The following is a 12,679-nucleotide window of genomic DNA, read 5'->3' on the forward strand; positions in this document are numbered from 1 at the left end:
GTCCCAGGAGAGACCGCATCGTCAAGCAATAAACAAACGGAAATCAGGTACAGACACACAAGAGTTTATTGCACAAACAAAAACCAGGGAAGGCAGCACAGACAAAACATGAGCTCTATGTACCGTCAGCACACTGAGCCACTGTCTGGTAATACTCCAGAGGGGCGTGACTAAGCAACTCCTGGTATTCACTAGGGCCCCAGATGGTAGGGTTAGGCTTTGCAGCAGGAAGTTGCCAGGGTCCACGCTGGAGCGTAAATTAGACAGTGACAGCAGGAACGAATGGACAACAGGTACCAGAAGGTACCGACAGCACATAGGCATACATAACATAGACAGGCAAATACAAACAGGGCAACTAATAACACAAGCAGGAGTACATAGCAAGGAAACAGGAGTGACAATGAGAAGAGAAGGACTTGCTCCACCAGTAGTAAACTGCATGGCCTTGCGCATGGCACTCTGCTGCAAAGAAAGGTGCTGAACAGACACATAAATACACACAAGGTAACTAAAACATAACTGGCAGAACAGATAACAGAAACACAGGAAAGAGGACATCAATGAACAAGTAGGGAAACCCACAGAGCACAGACAGACACAGATCCCATGGGTCAGCAGCATAGGAGAGTGGGTACAAACAAGGAGCAGGACCTGACAACACACACCAGGAGAGCTGACACAGAACTGAGGAAACCTCAGCCTTATATACAGGTTACATGGGTGCAGCAGAGAAGCCACACCCATGGAGCAGACACAGAGGATTAACTCCTAATAGGCACACAGGGGAGTTAACCCATAAAGAACCACAAATAACACAGGAACAAAACTTCAGCGAGGAGCGCCGAACGAGCAAGGACGGAAGTGTTGTGGAATCATATATATTAAATGTATACTTGCTTGTATTATAACTAACAGCTTGCTTAACAAAATGGCCCCTGACCAAACTGCCAACTCCCTTACTAATCCCTTACTAAACACTTCTGACTTCTGCTATTGTGATGTGATACGTGTCATATGTGACCATTGGTTAAATAATGTGACAATGAGATCAATTAGCTGAGTCATAAAGTTCCCCTTTTGCTCTATATAAACCCTTGTATACCGAGTAATAAACGGAACATCTAGCATTGACTTCACTGTGACAGTCTGTGTGTGGTTTCTCTCGGCGTACGTATGCCTACCATTTGATACCAATTCGGAGCAGTACATCAACCTAGCCTGACTATAGAATCAGAACATTTGGCGCCCAACGTGGGGCCTGAAGGATTGCACCTCCTGCTGGCATACCCCCAGAGACTGGACCAGGAGAGACGAGCCAACGGACACCGGGACCGCGGCCCGTAATAAGAGGTGAGAAAATATATTCATCTTACCTATCTGTGTCCCTTGGCCTAGTCTATCCATATTCGTTCTAGGGAGGGGTGCACCGGCAGTGAGGCATCCTCAGGGGTATGAAAGTAAGAACCCCATTGTATTGATAAAGCTTGATGTACTGTGTTTTATTATTTTTATGTGTATGGTTGGTGTCTCTGTGAGGAGAGGCATAGACTGACAGAACAGCAGAAAGAAGTCTCCCAAAGTGCCTACATTGAGGGGTAACCCTGGTGTGTGACCCCAAGAAATAGTAGAAGGGAGGGAGACGGCTTGCTGATTATCCAGTGTGTGTTAATCTCAAGCTCAAGGCGTTTGTTTGTCAGTGTCTGTGCTATCCAATTATCACAGACAATAAGTGAAGGCTCCAGAATTTATTTCTTGCAAAATGTGTAACCAAGAAAGTGTCCCGAAGGGCTATTGTTCACCTGAACAGTACGTGGCGGACCGGAGAGGAAAATGTCATGTTAAAGGATTAAGCAAGTTAGAAAAAAGTTATGATATTGCAAAAGGGGGCATATTGTGTTCCGCCACATGGCAGACATTGTTGACTGAAAAAAGAGGCAAATTGAAAGATGACAAGTTGATAGATACAGTTAGGGTGTGGCTGGACTGTAGCAGAGAATTTGAACAGACAAAAGGAGATGTAATGTTTGATGAAAAGTCAGGATGCCATTACTATCGGCCTGGCCCAGTCTTAGCGTGGGAACAGCCACCGCCCTATAATGGCGCCTTTAAGAAGAAAAGGGGAAGTTGGGTTTGTACAGTGTGTGTTCAGCAGAACCCCGCCTTCCGTGATACGTGCTTAGCCTGTGGTGCTCCATGCCCACATGACTACACTCTTTTAGCTCCCCAGCACATCGCACCAGTCCCAGCAACGGCGCCATCTTGTCCTCAGCCAAAGCCCAAGGCCGGACTTGTAATTTCCCCCAAACTGGCCTCGTGTCTGTCAAGCCCCAAGTCACTAATATATACCCCATTATAAATTCTGACGGCACTTACATGTCACCACCCAGAAAACCCATAGTACCTGCTCATATAATGGTAGGAGGAAGTGGCGTAGATCAGGAGGATAAGGATGAAGTGGAATCTAAAGAGTGCATAGGGGAAGAGTCACAGCAGACAGTGGACTACGCAGAAACACCTGACGTAGGACCAACTCCGGTACGTAGGTTTCCGGATTTTCAGCCCTTCTCTGATATTTCCCCAGTTAGCCAGGGAGCAAATGTCTATTTCCAAAGTCAACTTGAACAGTTGCAAAGAGACTTCCATAACTTAGAACGAGGGAATCTTGAAGTTATAAAGGAGGCATTGTTAAACACCCGCCCAGTTGGGCCACCTAAGTATGTGTCCTTCACCCCCCAGCAGTTGTTCACCATAGTAAACCTCATGCCAGACCCAGATACGCACCCTATGCCTTTTTACAGAAAATTGTCACAAGTATATCAAACATACGGGTGTACTTGGTCAGACTTGCAAAGTATTGTAGAAAATAAGACTGGCGAATATTCTTCACTTATAATGGATCATATACGCCAACCAGAGCTTCCTGGAGCGAATTTTGACACTCGAGATCCATAATCCGGCGACCATTTCATTCGACAATTGTATAAATGGGCAAAGGATAAATTAGCAGAACAATCCACCCCCCTGCAAGATATGGTACAGGATAAAGCAGAGTCAGTAGAGAAGTTTGCTCAGAGAGTTAGACAAAACTATAAAGATATGGGATTCAGTCCAAATGAACCTGTGCACCTGAGACTTCTGGCCCGATCATTTGTAGATGGCCTTAGGCCAGACCTGAACAAATCTCTTGTTACCTGCCGCCCAGAATGGAAATCATTAACCTTAGAAATCTTAGAACGAGTTGCAAAAGGGCTGGAGAGCAATACCAAGAAAACCCGCACAGCAGTTATGGCTGTCATGACAGGGGGAGAAGGAGAGGAGAGGCCCCCACCCCGTGTCTGTTATGGGTGCGGCAAGCCAGGACACATAAAGAGAAATTGCCGCTCCAGACATCTGTGGCCAGCAGCCCAGAGCCAAAGAGGAACTCCTCCTCCATGGCCAGCTCCATCCCAATAGGACATTGGCAAACCAATGTTGCTGGGAGGGGACACTCCGTGTATGGCAGTCTCTGCCCCTCCTGCTGGCCCCGCCCCTCGAATCACCCTCGATGTGGCAGGGAAGGAACTCTCATTCCTTGTAGACACTGGTGCAGCCCGCAGTGTGCTATGTGAGACTGCCATACTCCCTTCCTGGCTCACAGATACACATTTACCCTGCTCTGGTTTAGAAGGGGTCACCCAGCACAACCCTGTTACTAAGCCTCTCCTGATTACTCCCTCCACTAAGTCCCAAGGCCAATCCCCACAGTTGCATCTACCCACTGGAGTAATGTCACAATTTGTTGTAAGCCAGACATGCCCTTTTAATTTATTAGGTTCAGATTTTCTTCAGAAAATCCGGGCCAACATTCAATTCAAAGAAAATGGTACAGTTGTCCTAGGTACAGCACTGTGTCCTGAAGAAACCTGCCTCATGATGGCATTAACAGCCCAGCCCTCTGAATTACCCGAACAAAGGGATACGTTACAAAGCATTTTGCACCTCATCCCTGATACCCTTTGGACTAAAGGTCCCCAGGACATTGGGCGTCTCAAGGTCCCGCCAGTCACTGTAACCTTGAAGAATCCCAACTTACTACCATACAGAGCACAATACCCTCTCTCCATTTCCCAGAGGGATGCTATCACCCTCCAGATACAGGCTCTTCTTACAAATGGGGCTATCAAAATTACCACTTCACCGTGTAATACGCCCTTATATCCAGTCAAAAAGAAAAGGGAAAAAGGACAGCCTCCTGTATATCGCATGGTCCAAGACCTCAGAGCAATCAATGAGGCTACGGTCTTTGAAACCCCCATTTTTCCAAATCCCCACACCTTGTTTGCTAGCATTCCTCCTACGGCCACTATCTTCACAGTCATTGATCTGGCAAATGCCTTTTTCTCTGTCCCATTGCATGATGACTCCCAATTTCTCTTTGCTTTTACACATGATGGAAAACAATACACCTGGATGGTTTTGCCTCAAGGAGCTCAGAATAGTCCTTCCTGCTTTAGCAAAGCAATGGCTTCCATCTTACACTCATGGCAAGCAGATCACCCTGAGGTGGAACTCTTACAATATGTGGATGATTTACTTCTTTGTGCTGACTCACACCCCGTCTGCCTGGACTCATCTACCTCACTTCTCTAATTCCTGGCAGATGCTGGGTGCAAAGTCACACGTTCCAAATTGCAGTTGTGTCTTCCAAAAGTTGTTTTCCTAGGCCACTGCGTCTCACAAGGCAGTAAGCACCTTACGGATGCCAGAAAGAAAGCAGTCTCAGACATCCCACTGCCAGATACCCCTCACCAACTGCAGACCTTTCTGGGACTAATTTCGTACTGTAGGCCATGGATCCCTGATGCATCCGTTCTGATGCAACAACTGTATGACTGCATTCCCTGTGTTGCTACTATTCCTTTCCAAATGACTGCAGAGGCCATAGAAGCATTTGAATCTCTCAAACAAGCCATTATCACTGCCCCAGCTCTTGGCATTCCTAACTATAAACTTCCCTTCCGCCTTTATGTCATGGAACGTCTGGGTCATGCTACAGGAGTTCTCACCCAGAGCCATGGGGGTCGTAATAGACCTCTAGGTTACTTCTCAAAACGTCTAGACCCTGTAGCCAGAGCCACCCCTTCCTGTGTCAGGGCCATTCATGCTGCTAGTTGTCTTCTGAATGCCACCACTGACATTATCCTAGGACACCCCCTCACCATCATGGCTCCTCATGACATCTCTGCTATCCTTCAACAGACACAACCTAAACACCTCACTGCACAGCGCCACCTCAGGCTTCAGTGTAGTCTGCTTTTACCAGATAATGTCACTATTCAGAGATGCCACATCCTCAACCCGGCTGCACTCCTTCCTCTCCCAAGGGGGGAGTATACTACAGAAAGAGATTCTGTGGATTTTATTGATTTACAAGCAAAAGAGGATCTCCAGGAAGAGGAATTATGGACAGCTACTGCCTCACCTAATGAGGAACCAGATCATGATTGCATTACAATGATGGAAGCTGAAGTGGGAACAGCACCATCAATACAAGATACTCCTTTGGAAAACCCACATTGGACACTGTTTGTGGACGGGTCAAGGTATGCCGATGACAAAGGGAAATTCCATTCAGGCATGGCAGTCACTAGTGAGTACGAAGTGCTGTGTGCAAGGCAATTGCGCCCAGACCAGTCAGCACAAGAGGCTGAACTCATAGCCCTTACTGAGGCCTGCCTCATAGCAAAAGACTCCACTGCTAACATCTACACAGACTCCAGATATGCCTTTGGAGTAGTTCATGATTTTGGAGTAATATGGAAGGCCAGAGATTACATTACAGCCGCAGGAACTCCAATTAAACATGCTTTAGCAGTAGAGGCCTTAATGGCTGCAGTACTACTGCCCACCAAAGTGGCAGTAATTAAAGTAAAGGCGCATACCCGTGCTGACACACCAGAGGCCAAAGGAAATGCTTTGGCTGACCAAGCAGGCAAACAGGCAGCAATGGAAAAGGAAGGAGCACAGCCAGATAAAATCATGCTGGCACAAGAGGATCTCAAACAACAAGAAGTATCATGGGATCTACTGAAACAGATGCAGAAGCAAGCCACTCGCTCAGAAAAGGAAACCTGGCTAAAAGAGTCAGCCCTTGAAGAAGAATATGGGCTTTGGACACAAGGGAAGAAAGTGTGCTTGCCTAGAGCGCTCTATCCTATAATTGCCTCTGTGGCCCATGGACCCACTCATCAATCTAAGACAATAATGAAGGAGCTCATCGATAAAATATGGGTAGCCCCAGGAATCACCCCTGTTTTGGTGAAATATGTCTAGTCATGTCTAATCTGTGCCCAATGCAATCCCGGTAGGACTGAGCCTACGCCCAAAAGATGTCTCCCAAAAGCCTTATACCCCTTCCAGAGGATCCAGATTGATCATATCCAGATGCCAATGTGCCAAGGGTTTCAATACGTGTTAGTAGTGGTAGACATGTTCTCTGGGTGGCCAGAAGCCTACCCCGTCCGAAATCAGACAGCCACAACTACTACTAAGAAATTGATACAGGAAACTGTCTGTAGGTACAGGGTACCTGAGGTCATTGAGAGTGATCAGGGCCCAGCATTCACTGCTAACCTTACCCAAGAGGTCTGGAAGATAATAGGGTCACACCTGGCATTCCACACCCCCTACAGACCCCAAAGTAGTTCAAGGTCGAAAGACTGAACGGCGTATTAAAGTCAAAAATGCTGAAAATGACTAGGGAAACAGGGCTCAACTGGGTTCAGTGTTTACCAATAGCACTTTTTGTAGTCAGGCACACTCCCAAACCTCCCCACAAGCTGACTCCACATGAGATATTGTTTGGGTCAGGACCTCGGATGGGGCTGTACTTCCCACAGCAATTGCAAATGCATTATGAATCTATTGCAAAGTATGTGATAGCTTTGAGAAAACAGTTGTCTAACATCCATGCACAAGTCTCTTCTTCCATTCCAGATCCTGACTCACTAGAAGGCAGCCACACTCTGAAACCAGGAGAGTGGGTAGTGGTCAAGAAACACGTCAGAAGTACCCTAGAACCACGCTTCGAGGGGTCCTACCAAGTACTACTGACCACTCCAACTTCTGTAAAGCTCGAAGGAAGATCCACCTGGATCCACGCCTCCCACTGCAAAAGGATAAGGAACCTGCCAGATCCAGAGCTAATAAAATTATTTTCTTCTGTCTGTTAGCACTATTAACACTCACCAGTGCATACACACCTCCCCCAGGAAAGGATGTTGGGTGGGACAATAAGTTTGTCAAACATCATCAGGTGTTGTATGAGAGTCTGAAGGAAGGTGACTCTGACACCACCTCCCCACTAAAAGATTGTTGGATATGTACACATGGCCCAGTAAATGCTAGGGCTATGCCTTATTTAGCTGTGCCCCTAACCCTTCTAGAGTTAAAAGTTTTAGCAGGATCAGCTATCTTCCTTTGTAGTATAAATGAGGTAAATTCTAAAGATGGCAACAGGAAAGCTTCCCTAATGGTGGTAGCATGGGATGGGTCCCCATGGCTAATGATAAACAGAACCGGACCCTCAGCTGAGTATAGCAATATGCCCTGGAATGACTATATGTGGAGCAATGTATCCTGCTTTCCAAATTGGACCCACTGTCACTGTCTACAGGTACAGACCCAAGGTATGGTCTTTAGTTCCCATAACAAATCAGGCTGTAATGATTCCAACCCGGACAGTCCAGTACAGTGCATTGGCATATATGCTGGAGCAAGTGGTGATCTAGCCTGCGCCCGCCGCAGTATAGGTGACCTGGTAACAGGGATAACTAGTAACACCACAGAGGGTCAAAAAGAAGGTCAAAAACTAGCAGAAGGTGTCATATTAGACTACTTAATCACTCGTTTGTTCAATAGTACAGTGGTCTCTGTTCCAGAAAACATATACATAGTATGTGGACACAGGGCATATAAATGGCTTCCTCTGGATTTCAATGGTTTGTGTACAATTGCTAGGCTCACGCCAGCCACATTTATACTGCCCCATGAAAACCTGAATGTCAATGTTATCCCCAAGCACACCTTATATAAAAGAGCTGCAGACAACATTCCTAGACCAAATGGAAAACCCCATCTTGTGGACATGAGTGGTGCCAACAAATTCTTTAGTACCCTGTTTATCTATCCTATGATTATGCAAACGTATGACAAACTAGTAATGGCTACTGATTATTTAGATGATCAGATTTGGGAGATAATGAAACTACTGAACACATCTAATATTGTCCAGAATCAGCTTATCATAGTCACTAATCAACACACTTTAGTATTAGACTATTTGACTGCGAAAGATGGAGGTATGTGTCAGATAGTAGGCACTGCATACTGCCATTATATCGATCCACAAGGTAATCTACAAGGCAGGTTTGGAAAAGATGAGTGAGATACTTGATAAATGGTTAGAGGCTCATAGAGCAGATAAATCAACATGGTGGTCTGACACTTTCTCATTCCTTAATCCCAGTAACTGGTTCAAGGAAATTGGTGGATGGCTGATGGGAATAATTCAGGGGATATTACAGATAGCCCTAATATTACTGATAATCTACATACTGATCACCCGGAAGAAGAAGACTGCTGAAGAACCCATACTGCTCCTCTATGAACATATGGCTAGTACAGTAGTAGATGATATGGATAAGATCCCTCCATTTCCGACACCTCCGCCTTCTCCATCTCCAGCTGATGTACCTCCTCCACCCAAGACTGAAGATCCAAGACATGAGGACTAGGGACAGATGAATCCCAGGGTATTATCAGAAGTCCGCTTAACCGGGAGCTTATCCACAAGGGATAGGTTGTCGCCACTGTCGGTGAAGAGGATACAAATGGTATTCACTGTGAATTCGCTAGGTTTAGGGAAAGTCTACAATCAAGTCTACAAGGGGGGACTGTTGTGGAATCATATATATTAAATGTATACTTGCTTGTATTATAACTAACAGTTTGCTTAACAAAATGGCCCCTGACCAAACTACCAACTCCCTTACTAATCCCTTACTAAACACTTCTGACTTCTGCTATTGTGATGTGATACGTGATACGTGTCATATGTGACCATTGGTTAAATAATGTGACAATGAGATCAATTAGCTGAGTCATAAAGTTCCCCTTTTGCTCTATATAAACCCTTGTATCCCGAGTAATAAACGGAACATCTAGCATTGACTTCACTGTGACAGTCTGTGTGTGCTTTCTCTCGGCGTACGTATGCCTACCATTTGATACCAATTCGGAGCAGTACATCAACCTAGCCTGACTATTGGATCAGAACCAGAATCAGAACATAAGGTCACAGCCAGAGGTAACGACTGTGGCAATCTGTCAGTGTGAGATACATGCTTTAGATACTGCTGTGCTATTCTGGTATTAAAAAACACCCATTTTGGGCAAAATACTTAATTTGCGGCCTTGTCTGCATCTGTACGTGTGAAATTCAAGCGTTATATACTGCTGTCATATTCTGGTATTAAAAAAACAAACATTTAGGGCAAAAATCTTTATTTTGTAGCCTTGTCTGCATCTGTACGTGTGAGATACACCCTATTGATATTTTTGTTCTTTTCTGCTATTAAAAAAACACCCATTTAGGGCAAAAAAAACTATTTTTGCAGCCTTTGCTGCATCTGTCATTGTGAGATACACCCTTTACATACTGCTATGCTATTCTGGTATTAAATAAACACCCATTTTGGGCAAAATACTTAATTTGCGGCCTTGTCTGCATCTGTACGTGTGAGATACACCCTTTAGATACTGTTCTATTCTGCTATTAAAAAAACACCAATTTAGGGCAAAAAAATTTATTTGCGGCCTTGTCTGCATCTGTGCGTGTGAGATACACGCTTTAGATACTGCTGTGCTATTCTGTTATTAAAAAAACACCCATTTTGGGCAAAATACTTAATTTGCGGCCTTGTCTGCATCTGTACGTGTGAAATTCAAGCATTATATACTGTTGTCATATTCTGGTATTAAAAAAACTGATAGAGACTATATTCTTTGATTCAGTTAAGAAAGCTCCCACATACTTTAGCTTTCAGACAACACCATATCTTCTCCAGAGCCCAAAGGTTCCATGATAACCAAAAGAACACGCCTCCTTGCTACATCATATATATTTTCTGCTGTTAGAGAACTCCATTACAAGATGGCCGCTATAGCTAGATATTTACATACCACAGTTAGTAAAACAATGCACAATGCGCAGATGCCAAGTGTTATCTCTTTTCTTATTTTGATATGTTAGCCAATGTAACAATGCCACATGCCTCAGGGGGAATGCGCATCTGATGACTTTATAAACTGCTGTACTTCCTGTAATAAATGAGAATTTGCTTTGACTCCATGGTGTGTGTCATAGATATTTTCTTCCGTGGACGTAAAACCTTTGGGTTACTACTAATTTGGAGCAGTAGAGCAAACGTGATCAGCCCTGATTAGGGGCATCTTTAACACACCCTTTAGATACTGTTCTATTCTGATATATAAAAAAACACACATTTAGAGCAAGAAACTTAATTTTGCAGCCTTTGCTGCATCTGTAATTGTGAGATACACGCGTTAGATACTGTTGTTCTATTCTGTTATTAAAAAAAACACCCATTTTGGGCAAGATTCTAAACTTGATAAATATGAGGAGAGTGTCAAATAAGGGACGTGGCTCCGGTCGTGGTGCAGGGAGAGGTTGTGGTCGATCTGTGCCAGCTACACGCACAAGTGAAACACCTTCCTCAGGTGCAAGTAGGCGACAGAACCTTCAGCGATATTTGGTCGGGCCTAATGCAGCTCTATTAATGGTGAGGCCAGAACATGTACAGGAGATAGTAGATTGGGTTGCTGACAGTGCCTCCAGTATCTTCACATTGTCTTCCACCCAGTCTCCTGCTGAAAGATCAGAGTTGGCACCTGCAGCCAATGTCCATCAGTCTTTCACCTCACCCCCTTGCAAATCAGCCAAGCAGTCTGAGCCCCAAGTCATGCAGCAGTCTCTTCTGCTTTTTGATGACTCTGTTAGCAGGGTTTCCCAGGGCCATCCACCTAGCCCTGCCCCAGAAGTGGAAGAGATTAAGTGCACCGATGCCCAACCACTTATGTTTCAAGATGAGTACATGGGAGGACCATCGCAGCACATCTCGGATGATGACGAAACACAGGTGCCAACTGCTGGGGCTTTCGAAAGTGTGCAGACCAACAAGGAGGTCAGGGGTGAAGACTGGGTGGAAGATGATGTGGAGGACGATGAGGTCCTCAACCCCACATGGAATCAAGGACATGCGAGTGACCTGTTTAGTTCGGAGGAAGAGGCGGTGGTCGCACAGAGCGAGAAATTGAAACTTGGAAATTTGCAATTTTTTATAAATCTTTGGTAAATTTGGTATTTTTTTTATAAATAAAAATGATTTTTTTTTTTACTTCATTTTACCAGTGTCATGAAGTACAATATGTGACGAAAAAACAATCTCAGAATGGCCTGGATAAGTCAAAGTGTTTTAAAGTTATCAGCACTTAAAGTGACACTGGTCAGATTTGCAAAAAATGTCCGGGTCTTTAAGGTGAAATAGGGCTGAGTCCTTAAGGGGTTAATTTATCTAACAGTATGTCAGACAGAGAATTGCCCGGCCCTGTACAGGGGAGTGTCAGGGGCCTAAATTTTTCTGGCAGAGGTCGCAGCAGAGTAAGGGGCCGTGGTAGCAGGGGTCGCAGGGAGAGGCCTGATCTCCCGGGGTCATCTAGCAGTAATGTCTTTACCAGCAACCCAGCGGTTCTTGAATGGTTGACTCTGTCATCCATTTCGTCCCATGTGTCATTAGACACCCCATCCAAGAGTTGGGTTCCTCTGACATGTCGCTTAGTTGGCATGGCCCGGGAGCAGGCCTTGTGCCCCCACCTGTCCTGAACCTTCCTCTGTTATTTTCAGTTCCCTCAGCGGAAGAAGTATTACATGCCTTAGGCTCGGCTTCAATTTTCAGCAAGGACAAGCTACTGGAGGACAGTTAGCAGCTTAAGCCCAGCCAAGATCTGGAGGTGACATCCGCCGCTCCCTTCTACCTTACCAATGTGTGGTCTCCTCATGCTGCTGCCACCTCCACACTATGTCACCTTGCTACTCTGTGGCCTCCTCATGCTGCTGCCATATCCACACTGTGTCACCTTGCCACTCTGTGGTATCCTCATGCTTCTGCCACCTCCATACTATTACTCATGCTGCTGCCACCTCCACACTATGTCAACATGCCACTTTGTGGTCTTTGGATGCTGCTGCTACCTCCACACTATGTCACCTTGCCACTCTGTGGTCTCCTGATGCTGCTGCCATTTCCACACTGTAATTGTTCCGCTCTGTGCCCTCCTGATGCTGCCACCACCTCCACACTATCATTGTGCCACTCTATGGCCTCCTCATGCTGCTTCCACCTCGCCACTAGGTCAGAGGTCCACTCTGTGGACTTCTCATGCTGTTTCCACCCTCTACACTTCATGACTGGGCCACTATTTTGCCTTTCGGCCTGGCTACCATCATCATTTATTTGACCCTTCCACTGATCTGTCAGAAGGTAGAAAAATGAGACTTACAACGAATCCTATCTGTGTAGCAGCTGTAAGGCCTGTATGGGTCCATCAGAATTGGCTT

At 45.5% G+C, this 12,679-nt stretch overlaps 2 protein-coding genes across 2 annotated transcripts; both read left to right on the top strand.

Moving 5' to 3' along the window:
* Nucleotides 1-1,229: 1,229 nt before the first annotated feature.
* LOC120988475 lies at nt 1,230-8,598 on the top strand. Its single transcript, XM_040415962.1, has 3 exons — nt 1,230-1,353; nt 6,979-7,306; nt 7,501-8,598. The coding sequence occupies exons 2-3, from the start codon at nt 7,260-7,262 to the stop codon at nt 8,426-8,428; spliced, it is 975 nt and encodes a 324-aa protein (XP_040271896.1). The 5' UTR covers nt 1,230-1,353; nt 6,979-7,259; the 3' UTR covers nt 8,429-8,598.
* On the top strand, nt 4,659-6,514 carry LOC120988476. Its single transcript, XM_040415963.1, has 2 exons — nt 4,659-4,780; nt 5,306-6,514. The coding sequence occupies exon 2, from the start codon at nt 5,497-5,499 to the stop codon at nt 6,313-6,315; it is 819 nt and encodes a 272-aa protein (XP_040271897.1). The 5' UTR covers nt 4,659-4,780; nt 5,306-5,496; the 3' UTR covers nt 6,316-6,514.
* Nucleotides 8,599-12,679: the final 4,081 nt, after the last annotated feature.

This window comes from Bufo bufo, chromosome 2 (assembly GCF_905171765.1).
Source record: "Bufo bufo chromosome 2, aBufBuf1.1, whole genome shotgun sequence".
NCBI lineage: Eukaryota > Metazoa > Chordata > Amphibia > Anura > Bufonidae > Bufo > Bufo bufo.

Bases quoted from the DNA above. Each gene is read 5' to 3' on its own strand.
- LOC120988476 (XM_040415963.1), top strand. From the start codon at position 5,497: ATGATGGAAGCTGAAGTGGGAACAGCACCATCAATACAAGATACTCCT.
- LOC120988475 (XM_040415962.1), top strand. From the start codon at position 7,260: ATGTTGGGTGGGACAATAAGTTTGTCAAACATCATCAGGTGTTGTAT. The intron at 7,307-7,500 runs GAGAGTCTGAAG...AGATGGCAACAG, and splicing joins AACATCATCAGGTGTTGTAT to GAAAGCTTCCCTAATGGTGG.